Genomic DNA, 18,046 nt, shown 5'->3' on the forward strand with positions numbered 1-18,046 from the left:
CTGTAAAAGGCGGCCCCATTCAAGAAACACACAGCCAGGCAGACGAGCTCCGAGCCAGCTCCCATGCCAGAGGACAAAGAGAGCACATCCACTCAGTCACGGTCAGAGAAACAGGACCACACTGGAAAACAGGCCGAACTCCAGCATCTATCACATTAGTTGCTAAAAAAATAAATCCCCCTTAAAGGGTTGATAAAGTTTATCTTGGCTCCATATAATTGTACTATTCATGTGCTTATTTATTCCAGTGATTATGTTTTGTATCTCACTACCACCTTATTTTCACCATCTTCTCTGCTTAAGGGAAAGGATGCTTTCTGAAAAGCTTTTATAAAGATAACAGTCTATTAGAAAAATCATATAATATTTTTACTAAAATGACCCCACTTAAAACTACTTTTAGTCCTAGTATAATGTGATCATTGTCGCTGAAGCTGATCAACCTATAGCTCCAGTAAAGCACTGAAACTGGTTTGGTAAAAATGGCATCTGCCTACCTCTTTTATTTCAATATTTGCTGCAGCTGTTGGTAAAATAGCTAAACAGTCTCAGAGTATAGAAGCAACACATTCCTGTGGCTTAGTTGTATTGAAACTGAAAAATATAGCCTTTATATTAATTTACTCCTAATGGCAATATCGGCATTCCTGAACGTTTGCCGTTAGCCCAAAGTCTGTCTCTCATAAAAAACAAGTTTCTTTTCCAAATGATCTTTCCATAAATCTTTTGATTTAAAGTTTTAATGATTGGGCCTTGACATTAAAGGTGTTACAAAGTTGATTAAATAAAGCCAGCATAAATGTGATTGAGAAATTCACAAATCAACATGAATAACATTTGAAATCTGCTGTGGGGCAATAGCAGTTTCCTGTAAACGTTCAGTCTTGCATCTGTCCACTAGTGTTTTCCTGCTTGTTAAGCACCTGTGTCTTGAGCCCTTGAAATATTCAGGACAACATGCTCACCAGGTGTGCAAAGGCTGTGTGTTGCCTTGTTCACACATTGGTAATAGGAAGAGGTTAAAACACTATATTTTATCAGCAGCAATCCAGACGCTTTAGGAGAAGCTTAGAAAGAGAAAGATTAAGGAGTGGGGCAAACAAAAAATAAGACAAAAAGAGAAGACTTGGAAAAGTAGAAGAAAAGTCAAATAAGTAGATATGCATGAGGATTGATTGTAAAGGAAAGAAAGTAAAAAAGTCAGAGTTAAATACTTCCTTTTCTTAAAAAAAACTTCTACATCACAGTTGTTTATAGCAGGACTCGTTGCAACACGTTTACCACCACTTGCTTGCTCAGCTTTTCCTTCAAAAACTGTTATAATTTCTTCTTTTTTATATATTTTTAATATTAAGTAGTTTTGCTTTTTATATCTTTCTCCCATTTCTAACCATTCAGGTCATTATCCTGACCAGGGCCAACAAGCTTTGGTATGGAGACCAAATACAGAAAGGGAGCAACTAGTTAAGAAAGTCCAGGGGATTATCTAAAGAAGTAAATCACAGACACTATTGTGTGTTACTGTAATACAAGACAGGTGCATTAATGAGTAGATGAGATAGGTTGTGAGGGGGGTGAGAAAAAGTGGAAAAAAGTAACTTGATAAATCATCAAACACTCATGCTGAGCCCTACATGTTTGTGATTTTGGGGTTCAGGGTATTTGGATGTTTCTTTAGTCTGTTCCTGGGCCTCTGCAGGGTTTGGGTTTATAGAAGCCAGCGTTTTCTTGGTAAGGTGCTGAGTATGCATGATGTTGTTAAACTTGCATTTGTGGACAAGTAACAGACATATTGATAAACACACAAGTTAACCGGCTTCCCTTTAGAACTTTGCATTGACTTCCATTTATTTTACATTGACCTTAACCAGACCCTCCCCCCTAACTTATTTCTAGCCTAAACTCAGTTCACACCCTAGCCATGAACGCAAGCCCCAACCCAAAAAGATAACAGTATTTTTTTTTTTCTTTTGAGACAATAAATATAAGAAACTACAACTTTGCTTTCTTTGTTTAAAAAAACAACAACAAAAAAACACTGAACTACCTTATGTTATGTTTAACGTAAGAGAGCTGAAAACAGCACAACAAATTATAATACATAAAAACAGATTATTAATCTAATTATCTTGTTTAATTTTCTTTTACTTTGCTCCATTTCCAGGTGGTCACGTCCCTCACAGATAAATGGCGTTTTGAAGTCCTACTCCGTCTTTCTGTCACAAGATGGTTCTGAGCCCATGCTTGCTTTTAACAGCTCAGAACTTACTGAAGAGCACACACTTCGCAGCCTAACTCCAGGAACATCCTACTCCGTCACCGTGGCTGTGGGTCATTCTCAGAATTTGTAGTTTTTAACTTATATTTTCATAGTTGTATATCCATATGTGTGTGTTTGTGTTTGCTTAATAGGCCTGCACAGGAGGTGGGTGCACCAAAAGCCCCCCAAGCCAAATTCAGACAGAGGAGAGTACCCCAGAAAACGTTCCTGCACCGCTGGTCATCCCCCTGTCCCCACATTCACTGAACATTAGCTGGACCCCTCCTGAGACTCCTAATGGTGAGAAGACGTACAAACAGCCAAAACTAAAACATATAACTATTGGCTGATTAAGCAGAGCTCTCACAAAAGTTAATCAGTATTTTTTTAAATGTATCGCTGTTACTCGGGCACCTTAAAGAAGAAGTGGAAGACTAAAAACTATGCTTAAAGAACAGGAATCCTGTGTGAGGAATTACATGGAATAAAGAAAAAAAATGGTAGACATAAAATAAAATTAATATTGGGAGAGGCTTTCCCTTGTTTCTGAGAAATCTCAAGTTGAAAAAAGGCAGAAAAAAACAGTTTAATAAAACTGTTTGAATTTAGTATAAAATGGGAGTCGGATGAAGAGGAGAGAGCGTCACCAGGATCCTTTAAGTGGATGAAAAGTGCTCCCTTTTGACTGAAAAGAGAACTGCAGGCTAGAGGCCCATATATTGCACTGTCCGGCATCCTCATTCTTAATCCTATAAATCTTGTTAAATTCAGCTAATGTTTTTCAAAATAATAAAAAGAGCTACAATAAAATGTCAATAGGGTTATACTAAGGCTTATTTCATAGCTTTTCATGACCATATTTCTTTTTCAGTTTGAACTTGTATGTTGCCGTTTCTGTATTCAAAGTTGTGTAAGGAAAAGAAAAAAAGCCATGAACTGTTAGTCAACTCTAGATGAAGACGACCTTCATTCAAATAGATCAGTAGGTGATAATCATTTTATAACTGTTTGCTAGAGTAAGGAGAAAAGGTGGAATAAAGTTTGATTCTTAAAGCAAAATTACCTTTTCTGTGTCTGCATAAATTTCAGATGAGATTCCTGATTCACAACAGTCATTAAATGTTGAAGTCAACACTAATAACAATATAATAAATTCCAAAGGACTTTATTAACAATAGCATTTCAGTAAATCTGATTAATAGTTAAAAACCATCTAAGCATTTAACCATCTTTTCCGTCCCATTTAACAGACTAAACATAAAGTTTGTGAAGGTGCTACAAATTATCAAATGTTAATGTCATGCTTGCTGAGCAATTCAGTAATGTGTATGTGATGTGAGCCCTGTGTGTTTTATACCCAATCCCATATTAGGGCGTTTTGCGTCATAAACCCTGTGATGTGTGTGCATATTAACCAGGATAAATTGTCTTAAAGCTTCTCTGATCTGATGACAAAAATAAAAAAAAATGCAAAAATGATTACCGTATTATCCTATTCTTAAAAAGCTGTGTGCTTTTCCTTCTTAAAAAAGGGGAAAAAATGCTTAGATCTCTTTCCCAATATTTTTTTATTAAATCAACGGCATAATGATGGGTTACAGAGTGATATCCTGTGTTATTTTCTCGCGGTCTTCCCCCTCCTTTCTCCGCAATTCCGCAGGGATTTGTGGGGGATAATCCTCTCGGGGATTAGGTCGGGGCAACACGCAGACAAAGAGGGGAAATAAGCCTGTTATGCATTCGCTGCTTCATTTCCCAACCTGTCTTTATTACAGCCTATACTGATATGAGCTTATTCACGCACATAAGCACATACAGTGCTCCACACACATTCACAGACACACTCACATGCATGTGATTGGCCACATTAAGAGCTTCCAGATAACTTGCATCCATAGGGTTTTTGTGTCTTCATTTTAGTGATAGGTGTGTATATCTGTATTGAGCAATAATAAAACCCACACCTGATTAAAGTAGAATAGACCCTTAGTTCTTAGCACTGATCTTTTGAGCCTCCTGTATGCATTTTTATTAAGGAAAAGCACATTTGGTACCGTACTGTTTCATTTTTTTATTAGGTGGATGTAATGTCACATAATTATTATGTGTTTGAGGTATGGCTTGTTATTAAATGTGCAGATCTTTGGCTGCCTGCATAGTCTATCGATGTGTGTCTGTGAATGTGTTTCCATCTTCACTCCTATTGGTTCATTTTAGTTTGTGCCTTTTCATTTTTTTGCCACTGTCCTTCTATGGGCCTTCATTCTGTGTAATGCCTTTGGTTACAATTGTCATTTCAGTACTGTTTTCATCTGTAGGACACTGACTGGCAGGCCTGGAGCCTCAAAGTCAGTTTTCATTTGCATATACAGTGAAACAGAATGCATTGCAACATTGGAAAGCCAAGCTTTGAGCTTAATTCTTGCAGCATGGATATACAGTATGGTAAAGGGCCTGTACCAATGAGTGGAACTAGAAAACATCAGTGGAAGTCTGTTGTTAAGAGATTAAATTATGTTTAAGTTTTGTTATACAGAGATATATTTGTAAAATAAAAATTTAGTTACATTTTAATTAAGTGGAATAATTTTGCTTCAAATTTTGATTTTGAAGTGTTAAAAGTTTTCTTCTATGAAGTGGCAGACAATGGAGGTAGTACTGTACTTAAGGAAAGTTTTCCAACTACCAAACAATAACAGTTATTAGCTTCTCTGGATCCGCTGTAGGATGTTTTTTAAACGAAATGGATACCGAAAACATCAAATTTAGCAGATCACTGTGGCTTTCCTGCTGGCTGTTAAAACATGGAGCATTTGTATCTTAGAACGGCTACTGAAGATCTTTGCTGCTGATATTCGTTCGGTAAATCAGTAAATGGGCTTACAGCTTAGTCTTCCTAGAAATTTCATAAAAGTGTTGCCGTTGTTTTCTGTTTTAAAGATGATATCAAAGACTGTCTGGTTCTTATATTCCCAAAAGAGCAGTCTACATTCTTAAGATGGTTCTAACTCTCCGCTATGCTTCCCCCTTGTCTCTGGTACTGTTTTTGTCTTCATGAAGAAGACCTCAGGATGCTTTCATTTGGAGCAGGCTTTCAATTTTGGCCATCTTAAGGCCTTAAGTTTACTTTTTGCAGAGGATGTGATTCTGTTATTATCTTCATGTTATAACATTTAATATAGACTGTACCTCTCGCGAGTTAGGAAGTAAATCACAAGTATTAAAATAAATAGGATGAGAGTTAACTACTCAAAGCAAAACTTCATGGTTTGTAACCAGAAAATAGTTGACTGTTCGATCTGGTTTTGGGCTAAATTTGTTGATGCTAGATACAAGATAAGCTTTTGGAAAGGCATATTAAGGCTTTGTTTGAAGGAGGCCTTGTCACTATTGTCACAATGACAGCGCAATTGTCATTGTCAAGAAGTGGCTGACAAAGTAAAATTTCATTAATTAGTCTGTCTATGCTCCCAATCTTCCCCTTCTGCTACAGTATAAGATATGGATCTTCATCAAAAGATCGTGATCCTGGGCAGAAGAGGCCATCATTTGCTTCTTGCACAGAGCTCAGAGTAGAGCCACCGATCCTGGCTAAAGAACGTAGTCAGCTAAGATATTTCAGCCAATTGAAAAACATTTCTCCTGGGCCTCTCCCATTTGAGGTTTTCCATGCACACCCATTGGGATGAAACCTTCAAAATCCCGGAGGGACTGTTTTGCTTCTGACCTTGGGAAAACATTAGTTTGAAGATGGATTGTGTCTTGGTTCTCCCCTTTAATAAGTTACCCCATAGATGGATAAATGGATGGACTGACTTTGTTGGATGGATGCATTTTATTTTCCTAATAAATTTTATGATAACATGTTTTCTTTTCACAGGTGTTATAACAAGCTACGGTCTCTGGATGGATGGAGTTCTTGTTTTTAACTCCAGTTCCTCACAGGAGTTCTTCGTAGTGGAAGGACTTTCTCCTTGGAGCCGTCATGTTATTAGACTGCAGGCATGCACAGCACAGGGCTGTGGCAAAGGACCAATGGTCAGTGAAACTTTTTGCTTCTAAGCTTTTATAGGGCCTAGAATTAAAAAAACATTCTTATTCTGTAAGGAGCTGTAATGAGGATACGACTTTGCAAGGTCTCTTTTTTTAAATTCTTTGAAGTGCTAAGGATTTTTTTCTTTACAAGGCTTACAGAGTTCATTAAAGTCCAGTTCTACAATATTCAATACAACTCTCAAACCAGCACTTGAGATTTAGAGCAGTGAATGCTCCATAAAATCCTTTACTTGCTTAATAATCTTCCATCAGAGGGTGAAACTAAACTGCTAATACAGCAAAGCAGATTTTCAGAGAGCACAATACTGCTGTAAGAAAAGAAAAACATAGATACACCATGAAGGAATCCACTTAGACATCTACAAAGTGATTGTGTGTGCCAGTGTGTCACTGTGCCTCATAAAGGTGATCGATTCTCTCAGCTCAATAACGAGGGTTGCGTGGTGACTGTGACATTTGGTGGGAAATGCCACTCCATTCTCAACAACGTGTCTGACGACAGGCCAAATTCTAAGGCATATTTCCAATACGGGCGCCACGATTTGTCAAACACCAGAAGAAATGGCTGACACTGCAGAAGAGAAGAATAGGAGGATGGGAAGAGATAATTTAGAGGAGAAAAAAAAGCTACAAGAGTATGACAAGAAGATGAGGATTAAGGTGTTGAGAATAAGATTTAAATGAGAATGATGGGAGTGGAGAAAGAAGTGTGAAAGATATAAAAGTAAGGGCTGAGTTAATGTATGACTGTCTTTACCAGAGAATTCATGTTAGAACATCACATATCAACAAAATGATAAGCATGCACCAATGTAAGTGACCTGTATATGTGTTTTTTTTCTTTCTCTTTAACTCAGGTGGAGGCACATACTTTGGAGATGGCCCCAGAAGGCCCTATACTTCTGGAGTTGACCAATCAGAGTTCTAGATCTCTCCGAGCCCGTTGGACTTCCCCTCCTAGACCAAATGGAAACATCCACTACAAACTGTACTACAAAAGCAAAGGTTAAACATGATTTTTTTTGTTTTGTTTTACTCATCTCACAGAAAAGTACAGCATGTGTTAGTCTAAGGAGTCTTTTGAATATGTTATAATCCCCCAGCAATATCAGATTTAAAAAATAGATTTTTTTTAGCTTTTTTATTGTTACTCTTGTACTTCAAAACACTGTGCACTGTTTCACAAAAACATTTCTGCAGGATTTTTATTGATATACTTTACTGCCACACGGATAAGAAGTAATTTTGAACTTTGTGTTAATAGCATAAAGGATGTCTTTTCAAATTCTACAAAGACATTTTTACGTTTGGTATAAACGTCATTTCTGACCAAGGCATCTTCTTCCACATATTTGCTGTTCCGCTAACATGGCTTACAGCAAACTGCACATTTTTTACAAGCTTTGTTTTTTAACATGAGCTTCCTTTTTTTCCACCTTTCCATAATTCCTTATTTTTTAGAGTTTAAACTTAATGTTTAGTCATCTTACAGATTTAAACTCAGCATCTCTGGATTTCTCTGCAGCTATTCTAGAGTTACTATGGGCCTCTTTGCTTCTCTAAATGATTTTTTTTCTGGCCTTTCAGTTGTTGTTGCTAATATTTTATAGGTTTTCCAAATGGGCCTCATTCTGTTTCCAAATGATGTATTTAATGGTGCTCTGCAGTGTGATATTTTATATGCTAACTCTTCTTTACTTCTCTGAAAATGTATCCCTGACTGGTCTGGTTTATTCATAGGTCCTCATGATTCTTTTAATCTTTGCATTCTTCTACAAACACCTTAAGTCTGCACAGAGTAGTGATATGTATACTGCAACAAAATTACACACAGGAGGAATCTATTGATTGTATGAAATATGAATGCACTTGGTTGCATAGATTTAATTTATTGGTTATTTATAAACATATATGCATGTTATCTTTTAAGATCCTGTTTATTTACAATTTTTTCATCATAATCGCATTACTTTTTTGGTGTTGCTCTTGAATATATTTTAATATACATTGAGGTGTGTAGTGAAAGCATGACAAAGTTTGAAAAACAATAAGGTGTTTGAAATCTTTGTTGAGGTACTGTATATGTGACCCTTACAATGATAACAGCTGAGATGCATTTTCCTGCAGCTATATAGAACTACATCACTTGCTGATTTCCTGTGAGAGCACTGTTATATCCAGTTTTAAAAGCACTCAGTACTTTTGTTATACAGTAGTTTTTTAAAGATTAGCACATCAGACAGGCTGAAATGTACACACAAATACACCCAGTGATTCCCAACCAGCAAAGGAGACTTATAAAGTAACACCAAATAGAACAGTGTAAGAAGAAGTAATCAAAACAGACTAGTGTCAAAGTATTTTGAAGTATTTTGATATAGATTGTGACTTTAGGTCAAACAAGATCTAGGAACGAAGAACAAAAGCCTGGCAGGTAAAAGCAACAAAGTATCGTGCAATCATTTTAATACTACAAATATTTTCATGACATAAGAAAGGATAGAGTGATTGCATTTAAAGTATGATATAATAGAAATGCAAAATTCATAGTGATAAATAAACAAGCATTGGACACTGAAAGAATAGACTGAAAGATTTCAAAGATATATCTTGCATCTCTGACAATGAAAGAAAGTATCTTTGATCAGTGCCTCTCAGAAAAAGCAGCGTTAGTAAATGGAGAAAAGCATAAAAATGTTTGGAAATAAAAGAGGTATGATTTGTTTCATTGCTGCATTTTTAAAGTAAACTTCCTTCACTGGATCAGGTAGAGCTGAACATTGAACATTGTGTGTGCCATCTCCGACATAGTAATGAGACTCATAGTTTTATTTTATATTTATCTAACGATCTCTAAATAATCTCTTTCTTGATCACTTTCAAAGATTGTGTATAGCTCCCATTCCCTCCCTGTTTACCCGAGGGATGTTTTCTGATGAGGCTGTGCATTTTTAAACAGAGGTTTCCCTTCATAAGATTTAAAGACCTCTCTTTCTGTGTTTTTTTTATTTGTTAGATGGTCATGGTGTGTTGGACGGGGGATCAGCAGCAGGCATTTGGTTGTCTGTATCTGACCTAGAGCCCTACAAAAACTACAGCTTCTGGATCAGAGGATGTAACACACAGGGTTGTGTTGAGAGCCTGCCACTCAACCTCACTACACCTCCAGCAGGTAGACACTCTCAGGGAAAGAACTATGACATCTTTATAAGGGATTCTATTAAGTGTAGATGGCAGTATCAGCACTTTATAGTTGCCCAGTTGATGTTTTATTTTTTTTTTCTAATAAACAGAGTGAAAATAAAGGAAATATAGAAACAGAAAAAGTCAATTAACATGACCAACATAAGATTAATGTTATTAAAGTTCTTTTACTTCAAAATCTCAGAACCGTCAAAATGACCTGTGCCTTGAGAGTTCTAGTGCCTACAGGCCGAGGTATATGGAGGGGCAAAAAGGAAAAAAATAACATGAATAAATATAGAATTAAATTAATAAAAATGCCAATGGCCTATGAAATAAATATACCTGTAAATGACCATTAAATAACTAAATGTACCATTTAAACCACAGATATGGGTGTGTGCATGTGTGTTTACACTCGGTGTGAATGCAGCATCAGATGTAGAAATCATAACTACATCTCAAAAGGTTATTTTACGACTATGTATCTCTGACTAGACTGAGATCAAATCTAAAGAGTTGCTAAAAAGTTTTGAGATACTTAATCTTAAAAAATAAGACACCTTATTATTGGGATAATGGCCATTATAAAAACACAGAAAGCATAAAAAACTACACAAACTGATGCATGTTTGTTTTGACGGTCTAAATTAGATGCTAAATAAGTAGCAGTACACAAACCTTTAAATAAAAAGTTTCCAGTTCTGCTGAACACATTGAATTCTTCCTTTTTCCTCCCATGTCTTCTGAAACAACAAAAGACAGACTTAAGAAAGTTCTGCTGTTCAAGTTCAAAACAAAGGCATAAGGAAGTATAAATTTTAAATACAAGACGTTTCCTCTCTTTCCATCTCTCTTTCTACCTCTGTGCCTCTGGCATCTCTTTAGACTTCTTTAAGGCAAACTGTCTTGATGCGTCCTTGTTTCATGAAAGAACAGAGAAAAGATAGCCAAGCAAGAGACAGAGGAGCAGAGTAGGAGGAGAGCAGAGAGAAAGAAGTGAACATAAAAGTGCATAGTTTAAAACGATTAGTGACACCTCTGATATTGTACCTGCTAACACAGCATGAGAAAGACACAGGCTCAACAGTATAGGTGTGTGCGTGTCTCTTTGGGACTTTGCTCTTATGTGTGCATATATATATGTGTGTGTGCATTTGTAAGAAGACATGAAACATTCCTTGTCATGAATAAAGGTTGGACACTGAGGGAAATGAACCTTCATCTGCATGTGGATCCCTCTGAAAGAGATAACGAGAACATAAAGGAGTACTCTGAAAATATCAAATATTACTTCAGCTGTAAAAACATGTTACAGAGAACAGCCTGAATAAAACTGAAGTACATTTAACAGCATTTGGCTTGTAAAACCACAGTAATTCCTCATCTACAGGCAAGGCGTCAGCTGTAGGCACAAATTATGTCTGAAATCTGATTTCTTGAAAGAGAAAGAGAAATTGGTGGGTCTCAATAAAGGGGAACTGGCATTGGTTTTAGTTATCTAAAAATGTTTGAAATGCTTGCACTAAAGCAACCTGTAGTTGAAAACCTGCTGTCTTAAAAGGGTCATAAAATGCAAAACCGAGTTTACATTGTCATAGATGAATAACTATAGTTCAGTGGATGAAATGGACGTACAGAGAAGTTTAAACCCCATCGACACCTCCTTTCTTTGCAAATCTTATAATTCTAATTTCCACCATAAAACAGGCAAATCCAAACAAAGCCTCAAGTTGACATATACACGGGGGTGTTGCCTTATTTGGTTCTAGCCTGTTTTTTTTGCCACATGGGTGGGGAGGGCGGTTGTTTGGGGTATGAACTGTCGACTGTTGGGCCGCTGACTGGACCATACCTTAGCCATGAGCCTTGAGCCACCCGTCCTCAGCCAGAGGAGGGGGGCTGGGGGCCGGTAAGGCAGGCGGGGGGAAGCATGGGGCCACCGGTGTCCAGGCTACCGTCACCGGTTCAGCTGCTTTGTCCCCAGCTGGCTCCCTGCCCCTGTTCGCCAGGGTTCCCGGGACCAGCTCCGGAGCTGATGGCTCGGTTCGAATGCCCGCTGCGTTTCGCCTACGTGCTGCACTGTAGTCGACCAAAATCCCGGATGATTTTCAAATTCCCCCTGGACATTTTCTTAGGTATGAAAAGTAGGACATGTCCAGGAAAAAAGAGGACATCTGATCACCCTACCAGATCAACAAATTCAATGTTTCAGTGAGTGAGTGCTTGTTGCTATGATGCGTCTTTGCTCGGCAGCTTTGCTTGTTGTAAACCAACCAATCAGCTCACAGCTAAATATTCATGAGCATACCTTAAAAGGAAGAAAATCTGTCGTTTCATTCTAGGGCTTTTCATTCTAGGCAGTTGGAGCCACCCTCACTACAGCAGACTGCACACACACCACCACTCACCTTTAGTTCAGGTGTTATGTTAAAAGAGAAAAAACTAAAATGTGCAGAGGGAGTACTGCGATACCTGTTCTGGAGCCTCTAAAGTCCTAAAACTCATTCCAAAGGAATTTTTTAAGCAGCATTATCATGATGCATACACAATTAGTACCAAACAACAAACTCCAACAATCCAGGACAATCATGGGTAGGTCATTGATTTGTTTATCCGTCGAGAGTGGTTGGCCTCCATGTGCATAAAAAAAATAAGCACTCTAACTACAGATTGCTGTAGTGCAAGCCACCAGAATTGACAAAAATTCTTAGATAAGCATCCAAATCCATGCAAACATGAAATGATCATTGATATTGTTTAACTGCTGCAACGGCTGAGCTTCTAGCATTGCATTGTAGAATCTATTTCTGTAATCTGGCTTTAGCAGTAAGAGATCTTCAGCAATCAGTCTTGTTGTAGCTAGAGAGTCATGTTTGATTGAAGGGTCACTTTAGTCAAAAGAGGACCTGCTCTCATTCCAAAGCCAACAGTCTCGTCAGACTAGTTGTCCTTATTCTGTTTTTTTTCAACCTTTCCTTTCTTCATATGTAAACAAAAATCAGTTTTCACTTATTAAAAATGTTGTTTTTTTTAGCCCCAGATGGATTGTCACCTCCGACTTTAGTCGATGCATCCAGCACCAGTCTAAATGTATCGTGGTCTGCACCTGTCAAGTCTAACGCCCCGGGACCTCTCCTGTACAGTTTGCAAATGAGAACATCTCCGCAGAACTCTATCATAAGGTAAAACAAAACATAAAATTCACCGAAATATTTATGTTTTACAGTCATATGAAAAAGTTTGGGCACCCCTATTAATTTAAATTATTTTTATTTCTAAACAATTGGATGTTTGCAACAACTATTTAAGTTTGATATATCTAATAAACGATGAACACAGTAATATTTCAGTATTGCATTGAGGTTTATTGTACTAACAGAAAATGTGCAGTAAGCATTAAAACAAAATTTGACAGGTGCAAAAATATGGGAACCTCAGCAAAAAAGCAAAAAAGAGACATTAATATTTAGTCCTCCTTTTGCAGAAACAACAACCTCTAGTCGCTTCCTGTAGTTTTTAATGAGTTCCTGAATCCTGGATGAAGGGATTTTTGACCATTCCTCTTTACAAAACAATTCCAGTTTGATGGTCGCCAAGCATGGACAGCATTCTTCAAATCATCCCACAGATATTCAATGATATTCAGTTCTGGGGATTGGGATGGCCATTCCAAACATTGTAATTGTTCCTCTGCATGAATGCCTGAGTAGATTTGGAGCTGTGTTTTGGATCGTTGTCTTGCTGAAATATTTAGGCCGGGCATAATTTCAACTTTGTAACTGAATATTATACTCAAGAATCTGCTGATATTGAGTGGAATCCATGTGAACCTCGACTTTAACAAGTTTCCCAGTGCCAGCATTGGCAACGCAGCCCCAAAGCATGATGGAACCTCCACCAAATTTTACATTGGGTAGCAAGTGTTTTTCTTGAAACGCTGTGTTTTTTGGCCACCAGGCATAATGCCTTTTTTAATGACCAAACAACTCAATCACTGTTTCACCAGTCCACATGACCTTATTCCGAATATGAAGCTGGCTTGTCCATATGTGCTTTTGCATACCTCAAGTGATTCTGTTTGTAGCGTGCTTGCAGAAAATGCTTCTGTCGCATCACTCTCCCATACAGCTTCTCCTTGTGCAGTGCGCTGAGTTGTTGAACGATGCACAGTGACATCATCTGCACCAAGATGATTCTGCAGGTCTTTGGAGGTGGTCTGTGAGTTGTCTTTGACCATTCTCACCATTCTTCTCCTCTGCATCTCTGATATTTTTCTTGGCCTGCCACTTTTGGGATTAACAAGAACTGTCCCTGTGTTCTTCCATTTCCTTACTGTGTTCCTCACAGTGGAAACTCACAGTTTAAATCTCTGAGACAACTTTTGTATCCTTACCCTGAACGACTATGTTGAACAATCTTTGTTTTCAGATCATTTGAGAGTTGTTTTGAGATGCCCATGATGAATCTTCAGAGGAGATTCAAACAGGAGAACAACTTGCAACTGGCCACCTTAAATACATTTACTCATGATTGGATACACCTAGCTATAAAGTTCAAATCTTAATGAAGTTACCAAACCAATTTTGTGTTTCAGTAAGTCAGTGAAAAGTAGTTAAGGGCATTTAAATCAATAAAATAAAAAGGTCACCCAAATTTTTGCACCTGTCAAGTTTTGTTTTAATGCATATTGCGCATTTTCTGTTAGTCCAATAAACCTCAATTCAGTACTGAAATATTACTGTGTCCATCAGTTATTAGATATATCAAACTGAAATAGCTGTTGCAAACACCCAAACTTTTTGATATGACTGTATTTTAATCAGTTATTAAATAGATATAGACACCATTAGCAGGAATAGTACATTCTTAGTATTTTTTCTAAATGGCTAAATTCATATTTTAATTAAGTAGAGCTGAGAAACATTTGACCTCTAAATGGCTCTGTTAATTGCGTGCGAGACGTTCCCTCTTGGGAGCTGGTACAGGGTTGTGCATGTGTAATTTTTTTTTTAAGTGTAGAGGGCGGGTCTTTTATAAAAACACGAAAATCCTCCACAATACCTTTAACTCACATATAGATGCTTGGTTTGAACTTCAGAAAGTCAACTTTGCCACATCTTGGTGTCTAAATGCATTAAATCTTAGCTTTGTGATTGGATATCAATATATCAAAGAAGTGGTATACAATATTAATGAGCTGGCATCTGACTAGTTTTTGTCATACTAGCTACTCAACTCTAAGTTACAAGTAGGCCAGAACACACAACTCTTATGTTTTTTTTAAAGATATAAATACATACAGATGCACGTACACAAAATCTGTAAATTAAGCACCAAAGCAGAACATGTCATGTGTGAATATAACAGACTATAGAAACTAAAACTAAGAGCTAAAAAAACAAAAGAAATAATGACAGGCATTGAAGGAAGAAGAGTGAGGTTGAGAAATTGGGACAGAATAAAGAGGGAGAAGGTGTGAATCTGATATGTATTCATTACATGCTTCCTGACAACAAATTGCAATTTAATCCAAGAAGAGGAGGCTCTCATTCTGTGGTAATAAATAAATGACTAGCTACATGTATTATATATCAGACAGTCATGCCCTCCTCCTCCTCCTCTGCTATGGAAATCTCATTGTTACCTGATTTATTCATTCATTCATTTCCTCCATCCATCTGATGGTAAATGGTCAATGGTGTCTCATTTATGACAGTTTTCTTTTACTTTGTCCTACATTCCTTTGTGTGGCTCTACTATATGAGATCAGGTATTAAACATTTTGCATTGCTAGATTTCTTAACCTGAACTGTGTGAAGTGGTCATTAAAAACAAAACAGTTTCTTTCTAATAGCGTACAAAATATTAAAATTGTTTAAGAAGGTGCTAAACTGAATTATATAGAAGAAATTTAACTAATAGTCATAACCATTTGCTCAATCTTAATTTTTTTCAAATAAGACATAAAGTTGAATGCCAATTATCAGTAGGATTTATTTAAAATGTTGTGCTTGAAGGACTACTTATGCAGAAACCTACAATGTCAGTAGACTTTTTGTACTCATGAACATTACATTTTTTAACTCTTTCGTGCAATTTTTTAAGAAAAAATAAATCAAGAAATAATGTAAACATTGATGTAATTCTACTGGTTAAAAGGCTGCTTTTTTGAAGCTTCTCTCTTTAACATCTTTTATGTTTATTAAATTAAAAAAACATGTTGATAAAAATTTTGTTTTTATTCCCCCCAATCCTTTTTTTTAGGCTTCTGGAAAATGCAACAGAAACTCGCTCCTATAATGTTGAGGGTTTGTCACCATTCACCAACTACCTGTTCCGAGTGGTGGTTTCACATTCCCATGGACAGACGGTGGGGCCTTGGGCAACCCTATGTACAGCTGAGGATCGTAAGTACTCTTAGATGCATTTGTAAGTCTAAAATGATCTACAGTTATTTCCCAAAGAGGGATGGAAATTTAGATCCAGCTGAAGTGCAAAGAAATGATGCAAAATCTGATATTTTAAAAAAGGGGAAAAAAAGCATTTAGGAGATGCAGATTGTATGGGGGACAAACACAATGCTGTTCCTTTGGTCATCTTTCAGTAGTGGTAAGGCAGATTAGGTATTTTGGTTTAATTCATACATATAACATAAATCCTAAGAAATGTGAAAATAGACTCAACAATTGTTTGAAAGCACACTTAGTTTTGTTTTGTTAATGTGCTGGATCTTTAAAATTTACTTAATTTTGATGTATGGTGATTTTGATCAAAACTTGGGTAGTTTGAGCTCCTGAGTGATAAAACGAGTCTTCAAGTCAAAGGGGAACTAACGCCCCTGTCACACCTTGACGATTTAGACCAGCATATGCCTGACGTAGCAAAAATCTGGCAAAAACGCTGGCATAGGTTGGGTAAGTTATGGGTACATTTTGTGTTAGTCATGAGCACGCTGAAGCACGCTGGTACACCTCGACATAAGGCGAGTATGTCGAGAAATTTTGAGCATACCTTTTTTTGCAAATCTTTTTGCTCTCTTTTCCTTTTTGTCTTTTTACCTAATCTTTTTTTTTTTTGTGGGCAGGAAACAGCAGCTAGATTAATACCGCAATCAAATAAATCTTTTTATACAGGCCAGGTGCCTCCGAGAGCATTGCTGCCCCCTCAGGACATTGGCTTGTGACATATCATGGGATTACGCTGCCGTACGTTAGGCATAAGTAAGGCTGTCGTTGGACATATGCTCTGGACTAACTATGAATACGCTATTTATATGCCCAAAATTAAAAAAATACATAGAAAGTTCAGCGCATGCAAGCATTTTAAAGATTCTGGGACTTCAGGCATACGCTGGCTAAATCAGCAAGATGTGACAGGGCCATAAAGATGTGAATGTGGAACAAAACTAAACACAGGGCGTAGGAAACTAAAGGGACTGACACTGTACAAAGATAATTGATACAGAGAAAACCTGAAACTGGAGAGACAGATAATAATAGTAAATACAGAAAAGAAATTACCAGACTAACCAAGACAAAACGGAAACTGCAAGTAAAACTAAGAAATTTAAAAGTAAGGATCCTAACGACAAAGTTCAAAGTCCAACATATGATTGGGTGATGACGAGGAGAGTTTGCTGAACCAAAACCGAAAATTGTTTTTAGGTCTCTTTGAATTCTTGTAGCTGGCTCTGTTTGCAGAAAGAAAATCTAAAAGAAAACGAGGTGCTGGAAACATGGGCTGGATTGGGTGAAACACTGATAGGGTTAGATCTGCATACTGTAAGGTGCATTTCTGTATGTGAGTGACCTAGACAGTGTCATTGTGGGCTAATTGCTGTAATAGAATCATATTAGCCACTGGAACAGCCTCCTCAGTGCAAAGTTATAAATTAATTAGCACCATGCTATTATCACATACATTATCATTAAGCAGCCGAGTTTTGCATACATTGATACATGCGTAGCTACACACAGAAATGCATACAAAGCATGTGCATGTTTTTTGCTTGTAGCTACGCATTTATATTAGCACAAGTAGGTTTTCTTACAGAGCAGTTCATGCACACTCACACAGAGACACACACAATTGCAGACATTTAGGATGCATTAAATTACAGCTATGTGCTTTTCTCATCGTTATACGGAATTAGTTTCCCTCCAGCAAACATAAAGACACCCATGCACAGTTACACACCAACAAACAAATCTATATGCACACTAACTTTTAAGCATATAGTGTCTCAATCAGATATTTAAACATGCCACTGCATGCTTCAGGGTTATAATACTAGCCTCACTGCTTGTCAGACTCAGCCAGTAGAATATGGTAGTTCTTCACAATACCAAGTCTCACATATACAATGGTGCAGTGCTTGTTAGGGGCCGTGAATAATTTTTTATGTTTTTTACCTTTCTGGGATTTAAGGCTAAAACCATTTCTCAGTCTTAAAGAACTAAATACGATGTATGGATGAATGGATTTATTATTGTGTTGGATCAATCCTGAAAGTGTACGTACACCCAAAAGTTGAGAATTGCGTAT

At 37.2% G+C, this 18,046-nt stretch overlaps 1 protein-coding gene across 1 annotated transcript in view; it reads left to right on the forward strand.

The window, feature by feature from the left end:
• The window catches only part of LOC107097822 (usherin-like), a 173,697-nt gene that overhangs the window by 19,743 nt on the left and 135,908 nt on the right, over positions 1–18,046 (forward strand). Inside the window, exons 12-18 of the mRNA XM_015395130.1 lie at positions 2,165–2,327; positions 2,413–2,560; positions 6,141–6,298; positions 7,174–7,321; positions 9,333–9,488; positions 12,537–12,684; positions 15,767–15,909. Coding sequence (XP_015250616.1) covers positions 2,165–2,327; positions 2,413–2,560; positions 6,141–6,298; positions 7,174–7,321; positions 9,333–9,488; positions 12,537–12,684; positions 15,767–15,909 — 1,064 coding nt within the window. The remainder of the gene's footprint in view (positions 1–2,164; positions 2,328–2,412; positions 2,561–6,140; positions 6,299–7,173; positions 7,322–9,332; positions 9,489–12,536; positions 12,685–15,766; positions 15,910–18,046) is intronic.

This window comes from Cyprinodon variegatus, unplaced genomic scaffold, assembly GCF_000732505.1.
Source record: "Cyprinodon variegatus isolate N-32 unplaced genomic scaffold, C_variegatus-1.0 Scaffold726, whole genome shotgun sequence".
Lineage (NCBI taxonomy): Eukaryota > Metazoa > Chordata > Actinopteri > Cyprinodontiformes > Cyprinodontidae > Cyprinodon > Cyprinodon variegatus.